We start from the raw sequence: 25,589 nt of genomic DNA on the forward strand, positions 1-25,589 counted from the left end.
GTCATGCTATCACCCACTCCCCTCAATTAACCTTTGACGACGTAAAATTGAATGTCTACCCTACCCCCACCCCCCCCCACCCTCGTTCAATCTATAATTCGTTTTTGTTGACCCCCGTGCGCCTCGTATAAATATATATACCCACCCACCCCTGGAGAAAACCTCATCCCCAGCAGATGAATCCGACAGTCCCATACTATATGGACCCCTACCACCCTCTATACCTGATTCACCACCCCTCAAGTCAGCACTCGAAACTTTATAGATCCTCGGTCAATAAACGACCATGTACCCCAACCCACCCCTTTCCCCCTATTGGACCCCTCGCAGTACTCGCAGATAAAAAATGAAAAAAAGAAAAAAAGCCGTGACCGCGACTTCCAGAACCGAACTGATCGAGGGACCCCTACCCCATCAATTCCCTCTGAAAACTACTATCGTGTTGGGGTCATCGATGGAGTATGGTAGGGGTACGTAATCGCTTCAAGGAGGCCCCAAGGTTTATGAAATGGGTGGGTATATGTGAGGGCAAATGGGGGTACTGGCTCCTTTTCACATGTCTCTAGCTGACATTAGGGGTAGGGGTCATACCTGCATCCCCAAGACTGCGTCGTTTCACCTAAAAAATTTATAGTTTTGAAGCCACATCCCTTTGATATCATTCCCTACTACCCTCACCCCCTCTTTTCCCATCAAATGCCCTGATTTTGAAGGGGTGGGAACGAGTTCGTGGGTGCATTCAGCTGGATCTGTACCCCCCCCCCCATTATACCACCCTCGAAGGGGTTCAAGTCTCGTGCCCTGTGAACGCCCGTATCACGCTACTATTCACCCAGTGGAGGACCACACCATCACCCTATACAATGACCCACCCACCCCCCTCTCTCAAACAGTCATATACAATACATATTATTTAGCAACCCCCGTGAATTCCCTTTGAGGTACCTAACCCCCCCCCCTCCGCCCCCCCGCATCGCCCCGGACTGAAGCTTGCCCCCGATAGGAACAAACATCCACAGGAATCGAGAGCGCCTGAGCAGGACGAGGAGGAAGCGAGAGGACGAGAACAAAGACAAGGACAGAAAAGAGACGGAGATAGAGAAGGAGACTCCAGCTCCCTCCACACTGCAGACTTTTGTATCCGCAACACTCTATCCTCTACGCCATCTTGTTGGTCGCTCATTCATATGGTCACGGAGCTGACATTGAAACTTCGAGCAGTTTGAATCCTCCCTGCAACTGCAAGACATCGATTGATTAGAAGGAAAGGAGGGGGGAGGAGGAAAGGAGACCGAAATACAAGAAAGTTGGATTCAGAGAGGAGATGTAATGAATATACCTTGTGCCATCCTGGCCTCTTTGAACTTCAACTTCGTCATCTTTCGGCTCCGTTCAAACATCTGTCTTGATAGTCAAGAGGAGGGGTGTGGGAAGCAGGGTGACAGGAGGAGGAAGAGAATGATGCAAGAGAAGTAGGAGGAGGGAGCGTAAGGTTACAAGAGGTAAAGAGTAAAAAGTGAGTGAAAGAAGAACAAGAACGGGACGAGGACGAGGACGAGGACGAGGACGAGGACGAGGACGAGGACGAGGACGAGGACGAGGACGAGGACGAGGACGAGGACGAGGACGAGGACGAGGACGAGGACGAGGACGAGGACGAGGACGAGGACGAGGACGAGGACGAGGACGAGGACGAGGGGTTTGCAATACATGCAGGTCATCCTTGCTGAGGGTCAATCTGCCTTGGGTGAGTTGCTCGATAGGATCCTGTCGAACTCGTCACTCGTCACTCGTCTCGACACGAGCAAGTCACAAAGAGCTGCTTCAGAGGCCTCTTGACTGGAGTAGGAGGCTTCGCCAGAAACTCTTTCTCCATGATCTCCTGTACTATGCATTTCCTGGTAGGTGATGGAGGAAAGCGTTGAGAAGAGGGTGAAGGTGTGCAGGGAGAAAACTCACTTCTTGGCAGATTTTTCTTTCACTCGCTTGACCTTGGGGAGAAGCTGCGAATGCCATCATCATCATCATCATCATCATCATCATCATCATCATCATCATCTCCATTATCTCAATCATTGCTCACCTCATCTCTATTAGCACCACCACCACCAGCAGCATTGTATTATCATTCATCACTCACCTTATCATAGTCGAGGTTGAGGTTGAAGATCGCGTTGATGCCTGCAGCCGCGGTGGGAGGAGGAGTTTTATGCTGTAGGATGTGAGAAAGGCGAGAAGGACAACAGAGGAGGCGAGAATGACAGACGAAGCAAAACAAGGGTAGAGTGCCGAGGACGACAAGCACGAGCACGAGCACGAGCACGAGCACGAGGATGGGGAATCACCATTGGAAATGCCGGCTGTGAAGCGGTAGACTTGGTCCTGTGGAAGGAAAGCAATGCTCATTACGATAGAGACGGCGGAGACGGGAAAGCGAATGAGGAGGAGGAGGAGACATGTTCACCGCTGGATGTGACTGAGCCGGGACATTTCTTTGAGCTCATCCTTGTCCTGCGCCATCATCAGCATGGAGCGAAAGAGGAAGAGAGCTGACGTCATGCGACATTTCGTTGCCCCCGGTTGCGATCTCTGGTAAAGAGGACGAGGCTCTGTGACAGGAAGCAGGTGAGAGGATGGATTACCTGCTGCCCGCTCCTCTTCATTGAAATCTTCAGCTTCTTCAAAAGCCAGAAAATCGTCTTCCTGCAAACAAACGGAGCACGGTGACAAACTATCCAGCTGCTCCCTTCTCCTCTTCTCTCCGCTATCACCTGCTCTCCTCTCCTCTCCTCTCCTCTCCTCTCCTCTCCTCTCCTCTCATTTGCTCTGCCATGCTCTGCCATGCTCTGCCATGCTCTGCTCTGCTATGCTCATTTCACTTCTAATTCCATCCTCCTTTCCTCCTTTCCTGTCTGAACCCACCATTTTCCTTCCCTCCTCCCGACCCTTCCCCATGCTCCCCACCTCTGCCTTTCACCTCCGCTTCTCCTCAATTCTCCTATCTTCTCTTCCTCTCTTTTTCCCGTCCCTCCCCAGACCTTCATCATATTTACACTCTTCTCCTGTAACAATTCATCACAACAGTACATCTCTTGTGTGCAGAACCTTCAGACTTCCGCGCTTGTTCCATGTCGGTGGACCTTTACCTGAAATGGCAGCAAACATTGAGAACCAGCAGTTTGAAGAGAGCAACACGATGAGCAAGAGAACAGCGGACGGAAACTTACAAGCGTCCGGGACATGAGTGCGAATGATCGACATGAAGTCTGTCAACATTCTCCTGCAGAAAGATTGAAGAGTTGACAACATAAGGTGAGGTGAGATAATGTAAAGTGAGGTGAGGTAAGATTAGAGGACAAGAGGCAAGCATTCCACGTGTCGTAACCTTCTATTTCTCAATCTCAACAAATTCATCCGCTCAAGATCTGCACGTGGATCAGATGTTTGATCAAGACAACTTCAACTTGCGCTCATTTCTTTTGTGTCACCTTGATCCTCAATGCGAACCATGGAATCAATGTCCTGAAGACTTTGAAGACGCTCCAACTGCCATCAACCTCTCAATTATCATCATCATCAGCAGCAGCAGCAGCAGCAGCAGCAGCAGCAGCAGCAGCATCTCCACCACCATCTTCCACATTCAACACTGTGATCACCGCTTCTGAGTGTTTTTTTCCTGCAACGAGTGTAATTTAAGAACATGAAGCAAATTTTCGAGATTTCGACTCACCTGGACTCTTGAATCCAGACAAGAGAGGCACGTTTGCTGAACTGCAGAGCAGACTTTACCCACCAAGAGACCTCTCACAACATTCCACTGACTTGCAAAAACTTCGACTTGTCTTAGTGTTTAGATCCCCTGGAGCACGTTGGTTAGAGTTACTTGTCAGTCTCTCAAGTTGAGAGGACTCACAGCTCTTGAGCTGCTGCCCTGCATTGACTGCATGGACGAGAATTTGAATGCAAATCAAAATGTCCTGACATGTCAAGATTCAACTTTTCTATCACTGTCCATCAGAACAACTTTTTGCAGAGGGGAGAGATGGCGGCGAAGGTGTGTGGCGAGGAACTCGAAAAGTTTGTTATCGAATCTCTGTGATCTTGATTAGCAGGAAGAAGATTGACAAAAGAGCACGAACAGGAGGAGGAGGAGGAAGAGAGTACGGGGACAGGAGAACGGGTGTTGAAGGGGATTAAAAGCAGGCAGAAAAGGAGACTATTGGAGCAAGGGAAGGAAGAGGAGGAGGAGGCAGAGGAAGTTTTGCCTCCACCTTAAGGATGTTGGGATGCTCCAGCAGCGTCTGTACAAGCTCATGTCCTCTTTCCACTCGAGAGGGGAGGTTTCCTGCAAAGAAATGAGAGAGGCGACAATGAAGCAGTGCAGGCGCAGGTGGAGAGGACAAGGACGAGGACGAGGACGAGGTCGAGGACGAGGACGAGGACGAAGATATCAGGTAGCAACCGCTGCTGAGCCTGTGGACGATCCGTTTACAGCGATCCCGAAGTCCGATGAAGAAATCGTTGGACTGGAGGGGGAGGGGGAGCTCGAGCATGTGCCCGTACTTGCTGACAGCGATCACCTCTGCCAGGGACAGCGGCTGCATCCTCTTGCATACGGGGAGGCAGCAGGTCAGAAATCCAACCTCCGCAAGCTCCGCCATGGTTGTTACGATCTTCTTGCTGTCGGGCCGACGGGCGTCGAGGGATCGGAGGAAGTTGTCAAAGGAGGCGGAGGTATACATCCTTGCACTCATGAGCAGTAGACCCCTCTCGCGCGACCGCGGGGTCGCTACCCGCACCTCCTCCTCCACATTCTTGAAGTTTGGCGTCTGGGATACGAACTTGTGGTAACCTCGGAAAGTAGACGGGAGGCGCATGCTGCTGCCTGCAGTTGTGCTCTCTCGCCTCCCCCCCGACTGGCCCTGCGTGTGAGACATGCTCTTGCAAAGACGCAGAGAACGAAGTCGGCTGCGGTCAGGAGTTGGAACTGTTCGTCATCGTCCGATCAGTATCAGGGATGACTGAAGGGAATCATTCTTGTTCAGTTGATTGATGGTGACAGTTTGCTGGGAGCAAGTGTATCCGGTAGTTGTCAATGGTGACCCTCTGATATCTGTCGCAGTGAAAGATTAGAAAACACTACCATGACATCTAGAGGCACAGTGGACAAGCGTCTGAGCTCCTTGCATGACTGACTCCAAGTAGCAGCTTTTTTACCATCTACTGCAACTCTGGCAGATCTTTCGGACTGACTGCTTCACATCATGCCCTCCGATCGCCTCCTCTCGCTTCCTCACTGTCTCTCTATCTGTCCTGATCGTCTGGTCAGTTGGGTAAAAAAAAAAACACACGTCAAACCTCCTTCTCAGCCTTGGAGCACTCAGTGCCGGGCCCGGACTCGGCCCGGAGCGGCTCACTGGCAAGCACTGCCACGCGGCCGGCGCCCGGCCGGCTCGGACTCTCAGTGATGCCACTGAGCCGGGAGTCGCGAGGCCCGGCCCGGCCCGGTCGCGGGGGGCCCCCGGGCGCCCGGCGGGGCGGCCCAGCGGCCCGGCGCCGCGGCGCGGCGGCGAGCCCACCGTCCTGGTACGGAGTCACGGTGACCCGGTAGTACGGCGCGCCCGGCAGTCCGATCAGTGAAAGGGGTCCCCTCCGAGGCTCTCAGTCAACTTGTCCGATGACGGAGCACTAGTTCAAGTTGTTAGACTTGTACTAGTCCAAAGTCATCATCATGTGACTGATTCAAGGGCCCCCTGAACTTGACTTGCCGCGCGCCGGGCTGACTCTGTGAGGGGCGCGGGGGGCCGGGGCCCGCGGCGGGGCCGCCCCGGAGTGGCCAGGCGGCGGCCTGAAACTTTCACAAGTTTGAGGAGCGAACTGGTAGCAACTCAAATTCAAAAGTAGAGGGCAGGCTTTAAATTCAGGTATAGCCGACTATTCAAGTTCGGTACCGACCATGATGGCTCAGCGGGGTACAAGCGCGCTTGAGGTGAGAGGGCAGAAGGCGATGAAGACAAGAGGGATGGTAGCAAGACAGTGAGGAGGAGGAAGAAGAACTCGGAAGGTTGTGCTGCAGATATCGAGAAGATGTATGATTCCACATCTGTTTTGCTTTCCAGCTAGTTTGTTCTCAAAACATAATTCAAAGTTGGGACGGGACAGCATTCAGGCATCCATTGCCAGTTGTTATCATTCTTGCATGAATGTCTGTCTCAAGTGTAATCTCAAGGAGTTGAGGGAGAGTGACACATGAAAGGAGAAAATAGACGACAAATCGAACGGAAGTGATCAATTGACTTTCATCGCCGACCTCTTCATTCATCTTGCACAACCTTACATCAGAGCAGCTTGCAGGTTTGCGGGAACAAGCAACCTCCCTCTTGTCAAAGTCAAAAGCGCTCCTAGAAAGAGACACATTGCAGAGCTTGCAACGCCCTCAATATTACTTCCGCGAGCACGATGACTGCGGCAAGGGGAAGGGCGGCAGCAACAAGGTGAGAGAAAGAAGAAGGTGGAGGCAACCTGATGGGCATGTCTGCCAGGATTCTCTCAGAGATCGCACACCGTTGGAGGATACTCGAGCAAGAAATTCCTCTCTCAGCTCGAGGCGTCCTCTCACCTGCAGGACCTCAGCTCCGTCATCTCCCCCGACCAAGTGGAACGAGTGGTCGACGGACGACACCGACTTGTTTCAGGGGCGAAGATCTCGACAGCGATCAAGAGCTCCTGACAGGTCCCCTGTCTCTGCTCTCAATCGTATCTCTTCTCTCTGCTATCACCTCTGTGCTGGACGTCTGACGGTGAAGCGACAAGGCCGCTGACCCTGAGGGTTTCGACACATGACTGTCCCCGGAGGAAGAGCGGGGGGGAGTGCGGATCGAGCGCAGGTCTGCAGTGCGCGGCTGCCAGTATTTGTTCTGAGACTTTCTTACAGCCTTACGACTTGATGCAAAAACACAACAGCCTTCCTTTCCTCCTGGGAACGATATGCTGCCTGAGCTACGGTCTTGCTTCTTGTGCTTGCCTGCAGGCCTCTCCTGACTTGAGAACAGGGATGTTCCCTCCGGTGAAGTTGCGAAAGAGCACGAGCGAGCTTGTGGGGGATGGTGAAGAGAAGAGCATCATCTTCGTGTGTGTCCAACTAATCCTTCCCCCAGGTTCAAGATCCCTGACACCAAGTCCATCTTCGCTTCTTTCGATTGGCCAGAGGTCAAGGGCTGGCAGATACCTGAAATCTCTCGGAGCAGTTTCCCAGCCTTCAAAGGCCTCCAGCTGAGTTCGCTGCTTTCAGCACGACATGAAAGTGTGTGACGAGGTCAAGATCGAGGCAGCAGCAGCTGTCTGAACCTTGAATGTAGTGCTTTAATTACAACCTCCTCCCCTCAACGTCCGGCCCGCAGGTCGAGACGCCATTGACGGTCCTGCAGTCCCTGTAGTCGTAGGGAACTCTCGTGCCCAAAGACGTTGGGTCGTCTGTTCTCACATTGATCCCGTTTATACCCACCAGCTTCACATCGTAGATCAGTTTGGCATTGGGAGGGACAGGAAGCTTCGGTACGATCTTCCCCTTAGGAACTCCTTCCCTGCCATACCCCAGGGACGGAGGGACGACTAGTCGCCTCTCCTCGCCTGCTTCAAGTCAGACTCTCTGTCTAGGAACCGAGATGCTTCACCGATACACATGCCCAGCAGACCCACTTCCCATGCTCGAGGAGCTTGACGCTGACCCTGTCGACAACGTGTCAGCAGACCTCTCATGCACAGCTTTGAAGATACTTGGTTCAGAACGAAGTACAGTGACTGGTCACCGAAGAAATTTCCGTTCTGGTTGATGCTACTTCCATCAAAGACCTCCATCGTGTCCGCAAGATAGCCCTGCGTGCACTACATGACAACGAAGCTGTAGCGACGAGCAGAGCAGAGCAGAGCAGAGCAGAGCAGAGCAGAGCAGAGCAGAGCAGAGCAGAGCAGAGCAGAGCAGAGCAGAAAGGAGACAACAATCATCTCACCGTGTATTTCACTTCCAAGACGTCTCCTTGCTGCGCTCTTACAGCCCCACAGTCTTCAGGCATCTTGAGCGTTTTCACCACCAACTCTTCTGAGCTCTGGACTCCAACCTGATAGAACGCAAGTCTCGTGTCACTGACACTGAGGACAAGTTGAGAAGCCAGCAGAGGTAGAGCTGAGCAGACTCTGAGGCACCTGTGTAGAGACGGCGCCTCCTTCCTTGATGTTCAAGAGCTTCTCCTTGAAGATGAGGGGATCTCGAAACACGATCTGAAGCGCCTGGTTGTTCTCGTCGGACTTCTTCTTCTCCTCTCTCAGCAGTTTCAGCGCATCACTGGCCCTCATGCCTTCGATGTTCTTGCCGTTGATGCTCACAACCAACACCTGAGGTCGAAGTCTCTTCGCTTTCCCCAGCGTCTCCGCCTGACCTCCGGCCTTGACAGCATCGACGATGATACGAGATGATTGCTTCTCGCGCGGGACTCCCTGCGGGAATCGGACTTCTATCAAGTCCATACCCAGAGGGCCCTGACCGAAGTCGATAGAAAACTCGTCATCTCCCAACCCTTCCCTGGCAATCGCAGCCTTGGAAAAGGCAAAGGAAGACAAGAACCAGAGGGTTGCTGGGACGAGGCCCAAGAGCGCATCCCTCCTCGGCACTCTCAAAGCACCTTCACCATGGTGCTCTCTCAAGGGCCGAATGCGTGCATATACTTGATTGCTCTGTGTCTGCATGGGACGCGCAAAAGATCCCAAGCATGGCCGTGAAGACGAATGCAGAGACAAGGGTCCGCTGAGAGATGGCGAGCTGACAAAGGCGGCGCAAGTCAATGCCTGCATGCAAGCCCGTCAGATGGAAATAATAAGCAAATAAGTCCCGTTATCTTCCTCCTCCAAAGAGGATCAAGTGGCGTGAAGATAGAGGTTATGTGCGATAGGGACAAAAATGAATTTCTCTGATCCAATCGAATTATTGCCATTTCTGCCATTTCTGCCTGCCTGCCTGCCATTTCTGCCTGCCTGCCTGCCTGCCTGCCTGCCTGCCTGCCTGCCTGCCTGCCTGCCTGCCTTGCGTCTGTAAATCCTACTTTAATCGGAGTGTAATTGCTGCCGGTCTATATGAAACATTGAATACAATCTACCCGATCCTCGCTAACGTTTCACAGATTGCTGTAATGAAGCAAGGATTCGCTCCCCTCCTTCGTCTTCTCTTCTCCAAAACCACCTCTCTCCCTCGAACCTCTTTTCAATCTTGCTTTCGTGTCTGATATCCTATCCTCTCTTCGCTCCTCCTCCTTTGACCTCCCCGCTGCCTCCGCACCTGACAATCCAAAGTCGATGCCATGCTGTGTTATATCAGCGCAAACGGTGCGGTATGAGCTCCACTCTCAGTTTACTGAGCTGACTCAAGGTTTTACGTTCCCCGACCCGGGCCGGCCCGTGAAGCGTTTTGAAAATAATCCGGAAGCATTTCAACTTTAGCACTGAAATATGATGTTGATGAGATAAGGGAAAGAGGGGGTAGTATGTCAGATAGGGGGAGTACAGAGGGTAGGGTTATGAAACGTAGGGGTAGGGTACTTTGTGATCTGGGGTGTTGGTGATCATGAATGTCATCAACTTCCCTACTTCAACTAGAAGCAAAATTGCACAAGGCTATGGCTGGTCCTTCCCACGTGAGATGTAGATGAGACTTTTCCAGGGGCGGGTACTACCTATGGGACCTGGGTTTTGCGTGAGTACATGTTCTAGAGGGGGTAGGGTACTGTTTACCTTTGACAATCTACATATGAATTTGTATCACACTACCCCACCCCCTCTTTTCTAGATCGACAATCAGTCACATGAGGCGTCACCGTCTGAGGACAAACCACCTACCCCCATTAAGATCACCACCCTAGTACCCCCATGGACCATCATGGGGACGGGGTCTGAATTCTTAGCTTGTGAAGGGCACAGAAGGAAACCGGGGTACTAGTACCCCCTTGTTGTAACCAACGTGCAAAGGGAGCACACCGGGTACTTTTGTTAAACCTTTGCTGAGAGATGACCCACCCACCCCAGGACATTCGATGAATTCTACTCCACCCCTTATGGGAACCATAAACCACCCACCGGTACCAGCTACTACTGCATGTCTCGCATACCCCTGCAGTTCTGTCCCTTTCTTCAACACCCACCAGTTCGAGGTTAAAATGAACTGCAGGTACCGGGTGCTCTTCCAACCCCTTGATCCCCACCCCTCCTTTTCTCCCATTTCTGGTACTTACCCCACCCTCAAAATCTCAAACAATCGTATACCCCTACCCCCTCTTTGTGTATAAATCACCCCCTTTCAGCCTCATTTATTGCCTACCCCCATTTTCTCACACCCCACGATTCCTGCAAACGACCCTACCCCAACTTCTCCCACACTGTGTTGATCTCCACCCCTGCAAAATACTACCCCACCCTCAAATATTTCCTACCCACCCTACCTTTTGTACACTACCCCGTAGTTGCAGATCTCTCCCTCTAAACGAGACACAGTACCTTTGTAGAACCGGTGACTACCCCTACCATCTTGAATTCACCCCTACCCACACAATCATCCCATATCACCTCACCCTGTGGTGAACGGGTACCTACCCCCACCCCAATGTGTTGCCAGCCACAATCACTATGCGGCAATTAGTGCGGCCATGCCAAGCAGCTCGTGCCGCGATTGTCGCAGAGAGACATGGGCGTTTTTACCTCGTGCATTTTCCTTCATTCGCCATCCTCCATCATCTTCCCCCCCTTTCCACACATCTCCCCAATGTATACTGCACCCAGCTCTTTGTTCCTGGCTGAGCCTACCAAGAATGTTTGATACTTTGTTATCGAACAGCGTTTTCTTCATTCAAGTTTTGCTGCCAGATATGTTGAGCTCTTCCTGAAAATATTTCTTGTTGTTTGGATCTCATGCATTTGTGCTCCTCCTCCTTCTTCCTTATCCCTTGGATGCCCCAATTTCTTTGCTCGTTGCACTTTGTTGACGTGGTATATTTCGCCTCCTCCCCCTACCCCAGCTCGCCCAGTGAATCTTCAAACCTGTCTCTCGTCTTTGTTGATCTCCGAAGTGGCTGGCTACCACTTGTCTTGCTTCTTGTGTCCTCTGCCTCCTGCAGCTCTTTTTCCAATGAACATTATGTTTCGCCTACCTTCCCACTTCACAATTCCTCTGGGTGTTGGTTTTTCTTAGTTTTCTTGTCTGTATTGATGTCATCGTCAATTTTTTGGTTCCTGCTATGTTCAACTTTATGACACGACCCTCTTTGTGTATTGCGAACTGGTGGCACTTCATGATTAGCCTCGAAAGTTTTGACACAATTCCTTAGTGCGTCAAGAAAGCAGAATATGACCTTTACGCAGGAGCTCCGTCTGGGACGAGCAAGTTAGCTCTCCTGTGCAGGAGAAATGGAAGAGGGATCGAGAGATCTCCGAGGTAGGCCTACACGAAAGAGGCAGACGGATGTCCCCCCTGAAGTGCCGAGATCTACTCGGCGAAGAAAAGTGGAAAGTGAGGGCGATGTGACACTGACCTCCACTCCTTCTCTTCGTGAAAGACGGCAAGATACCCAGGAGAGTTCAGAAGGGAAGAGGACAAGATCCTCAACGGCATCGCACTCCTCACCTGCAGCTGAGGATGAGATCAGCCTCCCAAGAGTGACAAGAAACAACAGGGAGGTCACCAACAAGAGAGAGGCTGGGAAAGATGCAGAGACAAAATCTGAAACCAAGAGTAGAGCAAAAAAATCAGAGAAGAACTCAGATGTGACTTTGTCTACTGCGACTATGTCTGGTCGACCGCCTTCGTTGAGCAACATTTTTGGTATTTAGCTCAAGATTTGTTTGGCCAAATTTCATACCAATCTTTTCTCAGGTTCTCTTGGATCTTCTGTGACTGGCTCATCATCAGATGCTTGCACGCTGAATAATCTGCGCAGATTATTAGGAGGGATTGGTCAGTTTGTTTCCATGACGTCTCCTGCTGCTCACAATCTCGTAGGTGCAAGCTTTGACTTACCCATGTCTGCTGGATTAATGAGAGGATTGAGTCCTCGATTTCGGTTTGTGCCACATATTTTTGGGAGAATTGTTACTGAAGATATCGGTAGGACTCTGCTGGATGGGCTGAAAGCTGATGGCGACATCACCAGACAAGAGGATGCATTGAATCAGTTGTGTGAAGTTTTGTGTATGGCAACAGAAGACACCCTGCAAGGCTTCAGCGTTGAAAGCTTTCTTCCTTCACTGATCAAGCTGATTGGCTGTGAATTGTCGCCCGAAATCATGTTACATGCATGCAGGGCTATTCAGTACATCATGGAAATCATCCCGCAGTCTTCATCTGCGGTTGTACAGTTTGGGAGCATCCCTCCTCTATGTTCCAAACTCAAATCCATCGAATATATCGATGTTGCTGAACAGGCATTGCTCACCTTACACAAGATATCAAAGGATCATGCAGTGCATTTGTTACGAGCTGAGGGTGTTTCTGCGGTTCTGTCATTTCTAGATTTCTTCCCTATCACTGTTCAGCGAACTGGGATGACGACAGTTGCCAACATGTGTCGAAGAGTTAATTCGGATACCTTACCTTTGGTCGTGGATTCTATTCCCAATCTATCACAGATGATCTTGCATTCTGATGGTGAATTGCTCTTGCTGATTTGAAATGTTTGCTGAATGATCTTGTACAGCAAAGCTCGTTGAACAAGTGTGCACAGCATTTTGCAGGCTCGTTAGTTGCTTTCAGGAACTGAAACTTAAACTTCAGATAGACTTCGTTTCTGACTCTTGCTTTTTGATATACAGGGACAGCAGTCTGCCCTCGAACAGATAGCGGCACACGGGCTGATCCCCAATATTTGGCGATTGGTTTCAAGGTAGTGTGTTGACCAAGTCTTGATATTTATTGCATGACTGTTGGCCATAGTTATCTATCAGATGGTAACAGCGTCAGTGAGGTTGAAAGTGGCCGAGTTGCAACGTTCGGACAAGAAATGTGTGTTCAATTGTTGCACATGCTTGCTATCTTGGGAAATGCTTCGCCGATGTTGGGCTTGTCCTTACTGCAGCAGCAGAATGTTGGACAGGTTGGTGTTCTTGCTTGCTATGAGTTTTCCTGCTTGATTTCACTTCAACTAATTTCTTGCCTGCAGATCTTGAAGAGTAAAATCCTGACGGATCGTAATGGCGAATCCTCGACAGGAACTGAACGCAGGAGAAGCAGAGTTGAAATCTCTATCAAAATCGCACCAGAGCTCCTGAGGGCCATCATGGCGCTGACCACGTCCTTGCTTCCGAACCTTCCTCCTCTTCCACCGAAAGAGAGCGTACGTGAATCAAAAGCAGGTTCAAAAGGAGGGACCAAGAAGAAGGGCTCCCCCACATCTTCAAATGCGACTAAAGCAACAGCGGATGAAAGTCACTGGGCCACCAACAGTCAAGTGATGCAAAGCTTTGGTGAACAGATGTTGGAAGCCGTCTTGTCCTCAGCTTCCGTTTCCATTGACAGCCAGCTGCGATACGATTCTCTTGCAGCTCTGTCAACACTCTGCTATTACATGCCAGAAGAAAAGATCAGGGAACTAGTGCCTCAAGACAATATTTGCGAACTTATCTCGATGTTGCTGGCTTCTGAGTCAAATGGAATGCGATTCTTTGCGCTTGTCTTGATACATAACTTGATTTCGAAGTGTCAGGATGTGTATATGCCTTTGTTGTGCAGAGAAGGCATTGTTTTTACAGTGCACAAACTTATGAAGGAGAATCGCTCTAAGAACAATTCGCTCGGTTCTTCGAAGGATGATAAGATCAGTTCATCGCCTGGAAATCCCATTTTAGAGAGGACAAACATTCCGGGGATCTCCAGAGCTCCTTGTCCCAGGGATAGCAAGAATGAAGCAAAATATGGTCCGATGCTGACTTTTGTATGCACGAAATATTTCCCAAAGACCGATGATAAAGAGGATGCTTGTGGAGGCTTAACTCCGCTGGTCAGTAAGTTGAAAGAACTGGGATCTTCTTTGTTGGAAGCAGCAGGAAAAGAAGATGAGCAGAGTGCCTATCAATACCTGGAGCAGATCCTGAGTCACTTCGATGATAGTGCAACGGTCTCCACATTCGAAATGCGCTGCTCTGGGATATGCGAAACTATCCTCAATTATCTCACGTCCAAGGGAGGCGATGGTAATGAACAATCAGAAAGAGCAAGATCTAGCGCCGAATCAGATAGATCACGATCACGATCAAGAAATGCTCCTCGTGGTGAACCAAAGAAGGAGAAAAGCATAAACCCAAGCAAGGAGATCTTGGAAGCAAGGCGGCAGAAGTTTTTCTCCATAGTGATGAACACGAAATCTGGAACTGATGGTCATGTTACCTGCCCCGCGAAAGTGTTGATACACAAACTTGTCGCTGCATTGAATAACACAGATGGGTTTTGGCTAGACCCTGCAGTCATTTCTTCAGAATCAGAAGCATCTGGAGTGAGGCAGCCAAGGATGATGATGCAGGCGCTTAGATTGAAGTTCCAGAGGAGCGCGAGGGGCGCATCTTCTCTCAAGGATTATGCCAATCCGGTTGTAATTGACCCTTCTGCAAGTGTATCTGCCATCCATGACTTCCTGTGGCCAAAAGTTCGATCAAGAAACAGCGATGGTATGCTTGTGTCAAGTAGATTTCTTGGCTTGGATGCCGGTGAGACTGTTCGCGCTTCTGCAAGCACCAGGAGAAGCTTAGATGATGAGAGTCAATCTGAAGCAGTTTCGAGACAATCGGCTCAGGCTTCTGAATCAGCGAGTGCGTCTGCTACCAGAGCAAGCCGAACGAGGCGAGACGTGGCAAAAAGCTCGAATCCTGCCCCGAGGGCGAGGGAGAGTAACAGCTCTCGAGCTTCAAGAGAGACTGCGAGTACTTCACGTGGAGATGAATCATTGCAATATCTACAGAGTTACTTCGCAGGTTCGAATTCAACTGACCTTGGCCTAGAGTCTTCGATGAATGCCATGAGTGATGGAGAAGGAGAAGGTGACGCTGAAGGAGATGAGATGGAGCTAGAGAACGTGGTGAGGGCGACCTTATTCGGTGAAGAGGGCATGGATGATGAAGATGTGTTCGAGGGAGAGATGGAGGAGGATATCCTACTTGATGACAGCATGGAAGATCCTGTGGAAGAGAACCAGATGGAAGTTCTAGACATCCACGTCTCCAACTCATCCAACCCACAGCCAAATCAATCCAGTGCTGCGGTTGATCAATCGAGGGAATCCCAGTCTGCCTCGCGGTCGTCCAGGTCAGGTCGTACCAACAGTCAGCGACAGACGGAATCCGTATCAAGCAGGGAGCCACCAGCCAGTCATTCTTCAGAACCACCAGCAGCAGCTGACTTGGAAGCAGCATCGAGATTGAATGTAAACAACAGGCCAGGGGGAGCTACAAGCGGACCATTCTTGCGCCTGGCCGTTGGTGGAATCGAGCTGGCAAACCATGACATGTCAATTCTTGAGGCAGTTTTGCAGTCATTGAGCACTTCCAAGTCCCAGACTTCTTTGCAGGAAGTGCAGATTTCACTCTGGAACCGGATACATGTTATCGAATATGCGCTACAAGGCAACGAGAGGTCGAGATGGAAGTCAATGAAGCAGCCAAATTCAGGAATATTAGGCCTGGACGTCACCCAACAAAGCACACTGGTCACGGTGAGGACTTGTTGTCATAATTGTTCCTTTCTCATATTTGACTCGAGCAGTCGAGGGCTTGGTCGCTTCTGGATACCTCTATTAGTGCGAATCGCTTCTCAGATGATAAGGGGATCCCGGAGACAACCAAGGCGATGCTGCGCTTGATCACTATGCTCTTCACCATTAACTCGGACCTCCCACTGACTGACCCGTGAGGAAGATTGTTTCTCGTGCCGTTGTGATGTGACTCTGTCTGCCAGGCGGCGAGTGAAGCCGAACGAGATGATTGTGGGTAACTTGTCGTTCAAGGCATCGCTGATGGTACGAGATCCCCTGCTCCCCTATATCCACAAAGTTCCTCAATGGATCAAAGTGCTGCTGGTGGATTATCCATTCCTCCTTGGGCATGACGTGCGGCAAACGTACTTCGACCACGAGGCTTTCGGTGTTCTATCAGTTCTTCGAAGCTTGTCTCGACACGACGGTAGAGAGCGGCATCCTGGACAATCTCGTCCACGTCAGAAGGTGATGTCAATGTCTTTTCTGGATTTCTGATCTAGACAAGCTGCTTTATCCAGCTGCTGTACCTTCCTGCCATTTGACGTTTGATGTTTGGCTCAGGTGAGAGTTGGCCGCAAGCACATCTTGGAATCCGCCAAGAGAGTCATGGAGGTTTTCAACCAACACAACATTCCTCAAGGGTCTTCCTTGGAGATCGAGTTCTCTGGAGAAGTTGGGACTGGAAAGGGCCCGACACAAGAATTTTTCACTTATTTTTGCCGGTGAGCCTATCGAACCGATGATGATGGTCACGTTTGACTGTGCGCTTTCAGGGAGGTGCAACTGAGATCGCTCGGCTTGTGGTGGGACTCGACGAACTCTGACGCGACTCACTTCTGTCCGGCCAACGGTCTCTTTCCTGCACCTCTGAACCCTCTGGCGTCCGAGGCTGACCGCACAAAGAAGTTGGAGGCATTCGAGGTAAATCGAGTTTACTTGCCTTTGTTGCAATCTGGTGCTGTTGGCATGACCGATCTTTGACAATTCACTCAAGGTCATTGGATGGATTTGCGCAAAGGCGATTCATGATGGGCGGCTACTGGATCTCCCGATCTCTGGTCCCTTCAGCCGAGTTCTTCTTGGGCACCCGTTGGAGGAAGGCGACTTGAAACTCCTCGCTCCTGAGGTGACGTGAACATTAAGGAAGAAATGCCTGTCCTGACAGCTAGCAGATCTATGAGAACTGGAAGCGCTTCAAGGCGATTGCCGACGAGAAAAAGAGGATCGAAAGCGACAATTCATTAACAGCTGAGGATAAGGTGAATGCGAAGGCTCTCTGGTTGTTTGTCGCAACTGACATCGACTTGTAATTACAGGCTGCAAGAATCAAGGCTCTCACTGTAGATGGTGCAGCCCTCGAGGATCTCTCGATCGTCTTCACCGTCCCAGGCTATGACATGCCTTTGAAGTGATTGATCTCCCAGGAAGTAAAATCAACGCTGACCAAGTCTCAGGACCAACGGGGAGAACGAAGTTGTTAGTCTTGAAAATGTGGAGGAGTACGTGCGGCTGCTGCCTCAAGTATGTTGGAGACCCGAGGCCATTGCAATCTCACCTTGAGCGGCAGATCATCCTAGTTGATGGGGTTCAGCCTCTCTTCGACAGCTTCCGGAAGGGCTTCAGGTACGAGGACAGACATCTTGGACTGCGAAGCTGAACTGCTGGCTAGTCGTGTCTTCAAGGTTGAATTCCTCCAAGTTTTCTGCGTCGATGAGCTCAGGGAGGTGTTTGCGAGCGACAATGTGATTCTCTTCGTCCTCTCCCACGCGCGCGGGTTGACTTCCACCACCAGGGCTTGCTGGACTGGAACCCGGATACCTTGCTGCACGTCTTCAAGTTTGAACATGGGTAAAGTCATGTCGAGGCCAAGGAAACAGCGCTGAAAATCTCACGTGCAGATACAAGACGACAAGCCCGGCAGCGCGGCAACTCGTTGAAGTTCTGGCTGAACTCCCCCTTGAATCCAAGAGAAAGTTCCTCAGCTTCTGCACTGGCTGCCCCCGCCTGCCAGTTGGAGGTGACGCGTCCAGCTCTGTCTGTCACTCCATGACTAGACTCGCAGGATTCGCTGCCTTGAAGCCTCCGCTAACCGTCGTCAAGAAAGAACTTCCACAAGATGCTGCGCAGAATATGTTGGACCAGCAGCTCCCATCGGTATGACTTCCGCTCCCTCCATCCGCTCCCTCCCTCGGTCCCTCCATCCGCGCGACTCTTCTTCCTCTGTTCGTGTATGATGGTCCCACAGGTCATGACATGTGCCAACTATCTCAAACTGCCCGAGTACAGTTCGCCCAGGCAAGCGACTTTCTCTCTTTGTGCTTCACTGACTGCGAGCTACAGCATCATGAAAGAACGTCTTTGTGTAGCGTTTCAAGAGGCGAACGGCAGCTTTCACCTCTCATGATTCCTTGACTCTTCATGTCCACATTGCAGGTACAGTTTTCAGAAAAGAATCGTGTAGTAGCGGTTGACGAGTTTGCAGATGTACAACCTTGTAAAAAGATTCGGTGTCTCACAATTTTAGCAACTATGAGCCTAGAAGGATGTTGCAGACCTATGCAACCTTGTACGTTCAGCGTGGAAAGCCTTGTATTTTCGCAAGACTTCCCGTTGATCTGCAGGATCCTCCAAAGATTTATGTAGATGCAGATCGAAATCAATGTCGCAGAAAACAAACTCACTCATCAACTCTCAGTCTTATCACTTAGTTTACATACATTCAAAGATCACAAGTTGTCAGCGTCTGCTCAACTTTTATGGCGATGGGGTAGCTGGAATGACCTCGTCTTCGCTCGAATAGTCCGTAGCGCTTTCGTCCCTATCCTTCCTCCTGTTGTACATCTCAATCATGAGAAATAGCACCATTACGAGCTTACTTCGCTCCGACATTTTCAGAAGAATCCTTCAAGGTTCCACGCCCAACGCCTGCACTCAAGTCAGGAAGATGTGAAAACCTCACAAGGTTTGCTGCTCTTCCTGTGCCATTCGTAACAGAGCCGCCAACAACTCCCATCCGCTCTGGGTCATGATGACTACTGACTGTTTCGTCGTCCTCAGGATCGCGATGACTGCAGCAACATTTTCAGCTCTAGTGAGCTGGCAAACAGCTGGAAACACCTCAAGACTGATTCTGAAGTGGCAGCAGACACGATCGAGTCGTTTGTCAGCAGCGGCTCGCGTTGATGTTGAATGTTTGCGAAGTTGCTCCTGCTCGAATGAGCCAAAGGAGCTACTTGCGATGCTCCTGCGAGGTTGTCACGACCAGCAAACTCTGGTATGAAAACCTCGTGACGAGCTGTCCGTGGTCGCATCCAAGTCTTCTTCTAGGTCGGACGCAGCGATCACAAAGTCAATGGTCATCGACAAATCTTCTTTGTCGGCTGTAAAGATCAAACAACTGCAAGCCAGTTAGGAGCCAATCATGACCTTTACTCCCATCAGTCTTACCGGGCATCATTCTGGTACTTGAGAGCCATATTAAGGCAAGTTTTGTTACAGAAAGCAACGATATCCTGCCTTGAGTCATGCACCCTCTTGTATGCCCGAACAATCACCTTCAGCTCCCTCACTGCAAAGCAAACTTTGATGTCTCGTTGTACTCGGAAACTCACGAGATCCTTTGCGGATATCGAAGTCTGTGTTCGCATCTCCTTCTCAAACATGCTCGAGTCGCCTTCATCATTTACTATGAGGGGTATTCCAAGCCCGATTTCTCATACCATTTTCTGGTCGATCATACGAACTCTTCAGGTGTATATCCTCAGATGAGGTTATGAATGAAATTTCTTCTACATTGCTGTGAAAGCTGAAAGCAAGAGCAATCAATACTCGAACGACAGTTGAATGATGACCTTGACAAGACATTATAAAACGATCTCGCTTCAAACTCGATAGAGTTCGGACAGTCTTGCTTGCTGTAGCAAACCTGTCTTGGTTGTAAGGAATCTGACTTGCATTATTCTTTACCAGAGTTCAACCTTCGTCCGTTCAGCAGTGGAGTAAAAGACTTGAAACTTCTTGCGTACTCCTGAAAGAAACAAACTTTCAGCCAACAAGAATGGAAACTAGTTTAAGATGAAATACCGTTCCGGCAACGAAAGTTGAAGATGAGTTCTGACTTGGAGCAGTCTAAGTCTATTCTGAAGTTTTCTATTGAGATATGTCCTCTGAAAATGGCGATTGCTGTCTGATAGGGAGAACATGCCAACGTCAGGTAGCCATCCAACTTGCGAGATGTCCACTACCTTCAGAGGTATGCAACAAACCTCAATGTCGTCAGTTGCTTCAAATTGTTTGAAGAATGATGCGTCAAAGTATGTGTTACAAAAAATAGTCTTTGAATCGTTGAATGTCTTGAAATACAACTGCAAACGAATCATCAGAGTGGGATCACAGTTCATAACAATGTCAACGACAAAACAGGCAGACACGCAGGCAGACACGAAGGCAGGCAGGCAGGCAGGCAGGCAGGCAGGCAGGCAGGCAGGCAGGCAGGCAGGCAGGCAGGCAGGCAGGCAGGCAGGCAGGCAGGCAGGCAGGCAGGCAGGCAGGCAGGCAGGCAGGCAGGCAGGCAGGCAGGCAGGCAGGCAGGCAGGCAGGCACACCTTTCCTCGCGTCATGTCCATCTCAATCTCATTGCCGATTTTCACAAGAGAGCGGAAGAGGTTGTACAAGACTCGAGCTTCTGCTCCCTCGGCCTGTCACGTGTTTCAACTGCTCAAAGAACACTCGGTTTGAAAGCTCAACCTCCGCATGAAAGTCGATAGGCATATTTGTATGGCTCTTTTGGGGATCAGAGGGGAGATGTAACGATGAAACTCATTCTTGCAGGATCCTGAAGCAATATATGTCAGTCTCTATCTCCTCTCTCCCCTGTCCCATTCCTCTGTTTGTTTCCTCTCCCCTTGTTATCCTTTCTTGTTCTGGTCTCCCCCTCTCTCCTCCTTTGATCAATCGTTTCCTCGCCTCCTCTGTCCTCCTCTGTCCTCCTCTCCTCTCCTCTCCTCTCCTCTCCGTCTCTCATTTTGCTGCATTTTTTTCCCGCCAAGGGAGTAAAACTCTGCAAACAATAAAAAAATCTTGTAAAACCTCGAAGTTTTTCGCTGTAAAGGATAAAAAACATTTGAGTCTCCCCGACCGTCGGACACACTCACCGGGTCGATTTTGTAGGAAAGAAACTTCAGTGACTTGGTTCAAGTCAGAGCAGGAGCAGGAGCAGGAGCAGGAGCAGGAGCAGGAGCAGGAGCAGGAGCAGGAGCAGGAGCAGGAGCAGGAGCAGGAGCAGGAGCAGGAGCAGGAGCAGGAGCAGGAGCAGGAGCAGGAGCAGGAGCAGGAGGTTGGAACTCGGAGGGAGCAATCAGTCGTGCCGTGTCGATTCATAGTTGTCATGAAGAGGTCCGCGGGCTCATTGCAGCATTCCAACAAGACAAGATTAATTTAATCTGATTAACATTGAGGTTCATACTTCATATTCACATTATGTTAGAAGAGACTTGCTAGGAGGTTCTGTCTTCGGTGATGATCACGTGCAAAGTATGCGACGACTTCCTACGCGCCTCCTCCATCGTCGCCGCCTCTACCTTGGCGTCTTCACCGGCGTGCGCCACTCGCATCCCCTGCTTTCGCTTCCTCGACATGGTTGAAATGGCCCCGAAGAGCTTTGTGGCATCTCCAACGAGGCTGACGAGGATCATGGGGGCGATCGAGACGATGAGGAAGGTGACGTACAAGTTGTTGAGACCTGCTGTTTCAATCCTCCCAAACGACGAGAGCAGGAATGAGAGGCAGATCCCCATGTTGCCTGTCGCTGCAGCGATGTGCGACAGCCATGCCAGCCGGTCGATCTGAGGGGAGAAGAGGAGGAGCAAGATGAGATCGACGGCCATGAAGACTGACATGCTCAGGGTCCTCAGAATGTCGGTGAAGGCAAGCAAAGAAGTAGCCAACGAGTACACGATCCGCATGCCAACGGAGTACAAGCCATACCACCAGGCATGCTTGCAGACTTCTTCCAACAACACCCCGAATCGCTTCATGTACAGCCATGACTCCAAGTGCCGCTCCGCCGCCTCGTCGACAGTCCACTCGCCTCGCGCAAACAAGGTGCTCATAGAAGCAGCAGCAGCGAACAGAGAAGTCGCTGACGCTTGCTTCACCGCAGTCTTCGCTTCACTCAAGGCTTGCTTCTGGGTTCTCTCTTTCCACAGGATCTTCGAATCATACCCGCACGTGAAGTAGGTCATGAAGGTGAACTCTGCCAGCACTGCCAGCAGGGCGACATATCCAAACACAACGTAGACGGTACATCCGCTAGTCATCGCCAGAGCAGCCGCAAGTGACAGCCCTTGAATCTGAGTGATGGCAACTGGCAGCTCCCAGGAGAGGAAGGGAGTGGTCAGGACCTCTTCGTCTGACCTGATTCTCTTCCAGAGCACGTACAAGTAGCTCAGGTGGACGCGGAAAAGAGCTGAGAACAGCAAGGACAGGAGGCAAGCAACGAAGGTAGACAGCAGCTCGTTGTCAGACCTCATAGCGTTGCCGCAGCTGCCCTCCTCCTTGACGTCAGGGAAGAAGGAGAAGAAGTAGTAGTTGGACCAGCGCAGGCCCCCTGCCAGCGACGTGATCTCCTCAGTCCGAGCTCCTCCTGCGATAAGATCGCTCATCGCTATGAACTGAGTCTGCAGGATCAGAGAGAGGGCGAGGGAGGCGCTTCGACCAGTCGACGCAGAAGAAGTCGCCGAGGTGGTTGCTGATGTTGATGCTGACACAGACGCTGATGCTGTTGCCCCGCTTACTGACGACAGGGCAGGAAGGGCAGTCGACACCATGGCACTTGTCACGATCGACGTGGTTGCCATGACAGTAGAGGTTGTGATCACCTTTGTGACAACAGAAACTGTCTCGGGAGTCAACGACGAGTTACTCGCCCTGGTTGGTAGTGGAGTTGTTGTAGCAGCAACGGGCCGTTGGGTCTGAGGAGGAGGAGGAGGAGGAGTTGTGATGACCCTTGACGATACAGCCGTATGAGCTGCAGGGACTGAGACAGGTGTCATGACCTTTGACGCGGTCGAGACAACAGATCCCGTCTGAGAGCCATACGGCAGATTGCTGGTTGTTGGCGACGCAACAGTCGTTACATGGGCAACAAGTGAAGGAGTCTGAGTAGTTGTGATAACCCTGGTTATAGTCGAAGTTGATCGTGCAGAAATAGTAGACGTTGCAGCTGATGCTTCAACCGTTGTCGAACTTGTGGGAGGTTTTGTAGAAATAGTTGATGTTGTAGACGTGGAGAGAGGAGTGGTGGAAGGTTGTAGTGAAGTATGTTCAGTTGACATCTGTTCGTCTATCATTGCATTTGTTAGATTCCTCAGCTCGTTCGAACACTCCGGCAGCGTCTCATCTACATAACCATACAGCAAGAAATGTCCCACAACGTTTCCATGCGCAAATCGCTGGTCTGTGAACCCTGCAAGCACCTCGCCCACCTCGAAACTCCAGGTTGCATTGTAGCAAGGCAACGAGTGACCTCGAAGCAAGATGGTCGTGTAAGGAGAAATTCCTAGTTGCGATGAGATTGACGCTACAGGGTTGTCGTAGAGGTCAAGAAATTCAAGGAACATTGAGACGCCGTTGAAACTTCCGTCTTGAAGGTTGACAATCCTGTTGTTTGAAAGATCCAGTTCGTTCAAGTTTGATAGACCATAGAACGCTCCTGTTGCGATGTTTGCGATCTGGTTGCCTGACAAGTCCAGCATGTTCAAGTGTGCCATGTGAAGGAAGGCTCCTGCTGGGACGCTTGTGATGCGGTCGTTGATGATGTAGAGCTCGATCAGCTGTGACAAGTTGCTGATTGACGTGGCTGGCACCTCGGTCAGCCGGTTGTCAATGAGATACAACTCCTCCAAGTTTGAAAGCCCGTCAAAAGTTCCTGCTGGCAGATCTTGAAGCTGATTGTGCGCGATCCACAGGACCTGCAAGGACGAGAGCCTGCTGAACATGCCTGGATGTACTGAGAGTTGGTCAAAGTTGTACAGATACAAGTTGGTCAACTGCGTCAGCTCGGTCAGGACGCATCCGGTCAACGTTGTATCGTCATCCCCGACAGACTTGTACAGGTAGAGCGCTTTCAGTGCCTGAAGCCTCTCGAGGTTCTGGTGGCAGAGAGGCCTGAGAACCTCCGAGTCCGTTCCAAGGCCAACCAAGCTCGTCATGTTCAAGGTCTCGATCTGCACGCTTGTCAGCAGGTTGTGCTCGAGCAGAAGGATCTGAATGCTGACGAGGCCCTGGAAGGCTCCCGCAGAGACCTCAATGAGCAGGTTGTTGCTGAGGGACAAGAACTTGAGGTGTGTGAGCGATTGAAAGCCATGGACTGGAAGGGTTGTGATGAAATTGTTGTCCAACGACAGGGAGGACAAGGCAGATAGATCAGCAAAACAATCAACCGGCAGCACTGAGAACTTGTTGTTGGAGAGGTCCAACGAGTCCATCATGAAAAGCCCTTGAAATGCTCCCGAAGGAAGGGTAGACAAGTGGTTGTCATAGAGGTCCAACGTCTGTAGGGTCTGCAGCCCTTGGAAAGCTCCAGAGGAGATGCTTGTCAGCTGATTGCTGCAGATGCTGAGACGAAATAAGTAAGTCAGGCCATGGAAGGCTCCTGCAGCAAGAGATGACAAACGATTGTTGTGCAGCGTCAGCCATTCCAACCTAGAAAGATCATCGAAGACGCTTGACGAGATATTGACAAGTTGATTGTTCTCAAGAAACAAAAAGTAAAGGCCCTCGAGACCTTTGAATGTGCCTGGAGATAATTCGGCCATGAGATTGTGTTCAAGACAAACAAAACCTACGCTTGAAAGGTTGCTGAAGGAATTGTCCGGAAGACGCTCAAGCTGATTGTCTGATAGGCCTAGATACCACAGGCTCGAGAGGCCTCGGAAGATCGTCTCGGGGATGCTGGTCAACTCATTCTCGTCGAGGTGAAGATACAGCAAACTTGAGAGGCCTGTAAAGATGGTCGCCGGGAGGCTCGCAATCTGGTTTCCTCGGAGATCCATTGTTTGCAAGTTGATGAGACTGTGAAATTCTCCCCCTTGAAAACTTGTGAGGTAGTTGTATGCGAGAGACAGCTGTCGCAAGCTAATTGTATCTTGGAATACCGCTGGTGAGATACTTCGAATCCCTCGGAATCTCAAATCGAGAGAGCTACAGTTGGTCGCGCAGCTCCCGGTCTTGGTCAACTCCCCTCTGTCTGATACCAAGAACAAGCATCCGCCACAGGGATAGCTCTGACTTGCAGCACACGTGAAATGCGTCAGCAAGATTCCGAGCAGACTAGACAAAACCGAGTGTGAAGCACCCTTGCACATTGTTGTCTTATCCTCTGAAACGCCTCAAGGCGCTGTATCTTGACACGCTGTGCATGTAGACAGCGAGAGAAGTCGAAGGAGAGGAGAAGAAAGGTGTCGGGAAGGAGAGGGAGAAGAAAGGTGTCGGGAAGGAGAGGGAGAAGGAAGGTGTCGGGAAGGAGAAGGAGAAGGAAGGTGTTGGGAAGGAGAGGGAGAAGGAAGGTGTTGGGAAGGAGAAGGAGAAGGATGGTGTCGGGAAGGAGAGGGAGAAGGAAGGTGTCGGGAAGGAGAAGGAGAAGGATGGTGTCGGGAAGGAGAAGGAGAAGGAAGGTGTCGGGAAGGAGAAGGAGAAGGAAGGTTCCGGGAAGACAGAGAGGGAGAAGGAAGGTGTCGGGAAGACAGAGAAGGGGAAGGAAGGTGTCGGGAAGACAGAGAGGGAGAAGGAAGGTGTTGGGAAGGAGAGGGAGAA

General features: G+C 50.7%; 7 protein-coding genes across 7 annotated transcripts; 4 read left to right on the top strand and 3 right to left on the bottom strand.

Moving 5' to 3' along the window:
• Positions 1 to 1,329: 1,329 nt before the first annotated feature.
• Positions 1,330 to 1,839, top strand: GUITHDRAFT_120826 (hypothetical protein; the record flags this gene model as incomplete). The annotated part of the gene is made up of 3 exons (XM_005819917.1): positions 1,330 to 1,438; positions 1,531 to 1,699; positions 1,764 to 1,839. The coding sequence occupies 3 exons, from the start codon at positions 1,330 to 1,332 to the stop codon at positions 1,837 to 1,839; spliced, it is 354 nt and encodes a 117-aa protein (XP_005819974.1).
• Positions 1,840 to 5,956: 4,117 nt separating this feature from the next.
• On the top strand, positions 5,957 to 7,345 carry GUITHDRAFT_120828 (hypothetical protein; the record flags this gene model as incomplete). Its single annotated transcript, XM_005819918.1, has 8 exons — positions 5,957 to 5,989; positions 6,423 to 6,494; positions 6,543 to 6,733; positions 6,814 to 6,887; positions 6,935 to 7,004; positions 7,053 to 7,106; positions 7,158 to 7,209; positions 7,292 to 7,345. The coding sequence occupies 8 exons, from the start codon at positions 5,957 to 5,959 to the stop codon at positions 7,343 to 7,345; spliced, it is 600 nt and encodes a 199-aa protein (XP_005819975.1).
• Positions 7,346 to 7,366: 21 nt separating this feature from the next.
• GUITHDRAFT_120829 (hypothetical protein) lies at positions 7,367 to 8,742 on the bottom strand (the record flags this gene model as incomplete). The annotated part of the gene is made up of 5 exons (XM_005819919.1): positions 7,367 to 7,629; positions 7,674 to 7,728; positions 7,777 to 7,875; positions 8,010 to 8,117; positions 8,203 to 8,742. 5 exons carry the CDS (start codon positions 8,740 to 8,742, stop codon positions 7,367 to 7,369), a joined length of 1,065 nt encoding a protein of 354 aa, XP_005819976.1.
• Positions 8,743 to 12,285: 3,543 nt separating this feature from the next.
• GUITHDRAFT_60548 (hypothetical protein) lies at positions 12,286 to 12,606 on the top strand (the record flags this gene model as incomplete). The annotated part of the gene is made up of 1 exon (XM_005819920.1): positions 12,286 to 12,606. A coding segment is annotated over one exon (321 nt), but the record flags the coding sequence as incomplete, so codon positions are not given.
• Positions 12,607 to 12,679: 73 nt separating this feature from the next.
• Positions 12,680 to 18,180, top strand: GUITHDRAFT_148240 (hypothetical protein; the record flags this gene model as incomplete). The annotated part of the gene is made up of 18 exons (XM_005819921.1): positions 12,680 to 12,682; positions 12,847 to 12,917; positions 12,968 to 13,127; positions 13,194 to 15,734; positions 15,785 to 15,927; positions 15,977 to 16,241; positions 16,338 to 16,498; positions 16,550 to 16,697; positions 16,771 to 16,902; positions 16,949 to 17,035; positions 17,093 to 17,184; positions 17,231 to 17,297; positions 17,344 to 17,399; positions 17,446 to 17,500; positions 17,569 to 17,624; positions 17,675 to 17,793; positions 17,839 to 17,930; positions 18,022 to 18,180. The coding sequence occupies 18 exons, from the start codon at positions 12,680 to 12,682 to the stop codon at positions 18,178 to 18,180; spliced, it is 4,407 nt and encodes a 1,468-aa protein (XP_005819978.1).
• Positions 18,181 to 18,680: 500 nt separating this feature from the next.
• On the bottom strand, positions 18,681 to 19,438 carry GUITHDRAFT_148241 (hypothetical protein; the record flags this gene model as incomplete). Its single annotated transcript, XM_005819922.1, has 6 exons — positions 18,681 to 18,701; positions 18,736 to 18,844; positions 18,894 to 19,020; positions 19,061 to 19,173; positions 19,224 to 19,288; positions 19,331 to 19,438. 6 exons carry the CDS (start codon positions 19,436 to 19,438, stop codon positions 18,681 to 18,683), a joined length of 543 nt encoding a protein of 180 aa, XP_005819979.1.
• A 4,572-nt stretch (positions 19,439 to 24,010) lies between these two features.
• Positions 24,011 to 25,141, bottom strand: GUITHDRAFT_81857 (hypothetical protein; the record flags this gene model as incomplete). Its single annotated transcript, XM_005819923.1, has 1 exon — positions 24,011 to 25,141. A coding segment is annotated over one exon (1,131 nt), but the record flags the coding sequence as incomplete, so codon positions are not given.
• Positions 25,142 to 25,589: the final 448 nt, after the last annotated feature.

The sequence above is a fragment of the Guillardia theta genome (assembly GCF_000315625.1).
Source record: "Guillardia theta CCMP2712 unplaced genomic scaffold GUITHscaffold_199, whole genome shotgun sequence".
Taxonomy (NCBI): Eukaryota; class Cryptophyceae; order Pyrenomonadales; family Geminigeraceae; genus Guillardia; species Guillardia theta.